The sequence below is a fragment of the Carassius carassius genome, chromosome 21 (assembly GCF_963082965.1).
Source record: "Carassius carassius chromosome 21, fCarCar2.1, whole genome shotgun sequence".
Classification (NCBI taxonomy): Eukaryota; Metazoa; Chordata; class Actinopteri; order Cypriniformes; family Cyprinidae; genus Carassius; species Carassius carassius.
In genome coordinates, this window is record NC_081775.1 from 4,834,987 (window position 1) to 4,838,335 (window position 3,349).

At 40.2% G+C, this 3,349-nt stretch overlaps 1 protein-coding gene across 1 annotated transcript; it reads right to left on the bottom strand.

The window, feature by feature from the left end:
• Positions 1-1,155: 1,155 nt before the first annotated feature.
• On the bottom strand, positions 1,156-2,494 carry hes2.2 (hes family bHLH transcription factor 2, tandem duplicate 2). Its single transcript, XM_059502697.1, has 3 exons — positions 2,290-2,494; positions 2,101-2,188; positions 1,156-1,996 (listed from the first exon to the last, which is right to left on the bottom strand). The coding sequence occupies exons 1-3, from the start codon at positions 2,470-2,472 to the stop codon at positions 1,677-1,679; spliced, it is 591 nt and encodes a 196-aa protein (XP_059358680.1). The 5' UTR covers positions 2,473-2,494; the 3' UTR covers positions 1,156-1,676.
• Between the last annotated feature and the right edge of the window lie 855 nt (positions 2,495-3,349).

Consider the following 3,349-nt stretch of genomic DNA (forward strand, 5'->3'; position numbering starts at 1 on the left):
TGCCTGTCTAAGAATGGTACACCCCTCTAAGCTCACAGAAGTGGTTTGACCCAAGTCCTCAGCAGCCAATGACATTGACCCGTTCAAACCGATTTTTAACATGTACTTCAAGTGTATTTCACTTGTATTTAACGCTTATTTAACACGTGAAATACACGTTAAATACGCGCTGATTTTTCACGCGTAAACAACACGACCTCAACACGCCACCGACCTCTTCCGAACGCCATAGAGCTGCGGGTTTGCAGGATTGGCTAGACTACTTCCAGTACTGTGGTAAAAGACGTGGTGAAAACCATACACCGATTCTGCTATTGCGTATTGAAGAAAAACTACGGGTGTGAATCGGTTATCGATTAATAAAAGCTGTGTAGATAGTTCACTTCCGTTTATTAACAGAAGTAGGTTACACACATGGAGATAGTCCTAAACTGACCCTTCACTGCCTTCTATAAAACAAAGAAACGTGTTTTTAATTAAATAATAATAATAATAATAAAATACCAACAAGAGCCGTTTCTACTTTGTAAACTTTATTGGTTATGTTTACCAACATATGGTTATAAATTATACACACCTCACTCGTTCAATTCACGCTGTAACTAAACCACCGAAAGGTGGCAGCAGAGACCATGTTTTCCTGCAAGAGTTCCCCTTTAACATGAATAAAGAGGACGCTGTCAGTGATTATGTTTGCATTTATATATTTGACAGGCGCTTTTACCCCAACGTAGCCTAACTGACGCTGCATCCAATGCATAGGCCTAATAAAAAGCATGGTTACTGTAGCCTAGTTACACCACTGCAACCACATTATCCGGGGTTTTGCTACACTAACCATAATTTAACCATGGCATGTGTAGTTAATTTGTGCTTATACAAATGGCAATCAATACGCCAAAAAAATGGTGACCACACTTTTACTACAATAAAACCATGATTAATTTTCATAAGGGTATATTCACTTGTATGCCTTGTGATTCTAGGCCTATAGAGCATCACCACGCCACCACACATCAGTATTCATTTGCGCGCCCAAATCCATGTCATTGTTATGTTTGGTAGTAAGTCCGCGTCTCCCCATTGTGTATATGCGCATTAGGTCTGTTATTTTCATTTGTTCAGATAGAATAATGCAAGGAAACCAGCTGGGTAGCCTACAACTTTTATTATAAAAAGTAGCTTAACACATCAGTGTATCAACATAAATGTAGCACAACACATAAATGTATAAACATGGAAATAAATAGCACCTCTCCTAAAATAGAGATTTCAGTGAACAACAACACAAAGTGCTTACATTTAACCATCTGCACCAACCCAGGATACTAAAGTATGAAGTGCAAATATCTTACAATTATCAACCCTTTGGGTTTTACTTAGGCGTTTTCAAGAGCCACCGATGATTTAACCCGCGGAAGGGCATAAATCTAACCACGTTATGTACAGGTTACGCGCAGGATCTTTATGAAAACTAAACGATTTGAACGGGTCTGTTCCATTACTATGCACTGGACTGGAAAACCAAGTATACAATACTCACATCTGATTTGACGACACCAATGCATCAATTTTAAAAAGAAATTCAAGAGATTAAGTAGTTTTTTAAATATATAGTTACAATTCTAAAAGGCTTGTATTAATAGATCATAGCAAAAGTCCATTTTACGGTAGGTCTACCAAGGCCTCCAGACTTTGGCATCGGTGATCAGTGGCACAGGCTGAGGTCGACTGGGAATCGCAGCGTTGCTTTTTTCCGGGGTTACGATTCTTGTGCTGGTAGATTTCAAATTCAGGAGTTTTTGTTGGATTTGTGTCATTATTTTGGAGCTCTGTGCACAGCAGTTCTGGCAGGCGGGGGTCTTGGGCATCACTGAATGCTGGATGAACTCACTGATGCGATGGCGGGTTTCTGTGTCGAGGCCGGTTTGCGGTAGGCGCGCTGAAACGCGCTGGAGGCAAGCTGTGTGCCCCTCTTTAAAGCTATCTGCGCTATCTGTAAGCAGAAATATACATACAACTTAGTTTGCTTTGAAGCTATTTTACATCAGACGACCATAATATAAGATGAAATGGAAAATGTATCCGAGGTAAACTGACCTTTAGTCGGAATGGAATGAATATCAGTGAGGAATCTGACGGTCATCTCCAAAATATCAGCTTTCTCCAGTTTAGAGTAACGGCAATTCTGAAATGAAAAACAGGCAACGGTAAGAACAAATGTTAAACGCACGAGCACTTCATACAGACTATCCAAAACATCGTGTTTATTCAATGAAAATAACTTACATCTTTGCCTGTGAGAGGGAGAATGAGCGCTTTTAATCTGTCGAGGCTCTCGTTGATGCGCGCTCGTCGTTTCTTTTCCAGTAAGGGCTTTAAAGTTCTTCTCAGTTCGTTTGCTTCTTTTCTCATGGCCACGGTGCGAGGCGCATAAGTCAGAGCAGATACAGCAGTGGCTTTGGGAGTCATGTTGAGCTTGCTGGGAGTAGAGGTCGTCTGTGAAGGACTGAGGGTCCGCGCAGGGTTTATATTCCTGTCCGGCGCGTCATGGAAACGCCCCCACGCCTCAGACAACTCCTCTGCTCAAATAACTCTAGACTGAAGAACAAAAGGACGCGTCTGTAGCGTGTATAAATTATACTCCTCTTTAAATCAGTTTTTTTGATAAACCAACATACCGTATATTGGTTTAAATCAGATATATATATATATTTTTATTTTGCTCATTCCTTCCTCCCTGATGATTAGAGAAATGTTGACAGTTAGTTTATGCACTACTATGGTTTATCAATTGAATGCTTTTACAATACTATAGTTTATTTCTGTTTTATTTTTCTAATTTGGCCAAACTTCACATATATTAATGCAGACTGAATAGTCATTCTCAGCATCTGCTTTCAGCACTGAACACAGAATAAAAGAAGAAAAAACTGCGTTGGAGCAATTTGCATCTATTGTTTAATGTTATACCATAACGTCAATACTTTTCTATTATTCTTTCAAATAATTGCTGGAGAAGAAAGCATGTAAATGACCAGAAGAGGGGTGCTGGTGACGCATTAAGGACACGGAACTGGGATCCAGTTTAGGGCGGTATAAGCATTTATAATTTAAATTAAACAGACAGATTCCCAAGCCACGCCGTTTTAACGTAACATCTGTCTGTAAATTGTGATGAACAATAGTTTTTTCCTTCTTATGATGACGTGGGTTTTACACCTGTACCTCGGGCGTTTATGGGGAGGGGTTGAGTGCACGCGTCCCCCAGCAAACCGACAAGCTGCCATGCAAACCAATATGTGAGCACTGCATTCAACAAACACTGTTTGAATGCATAGTGTTTGTG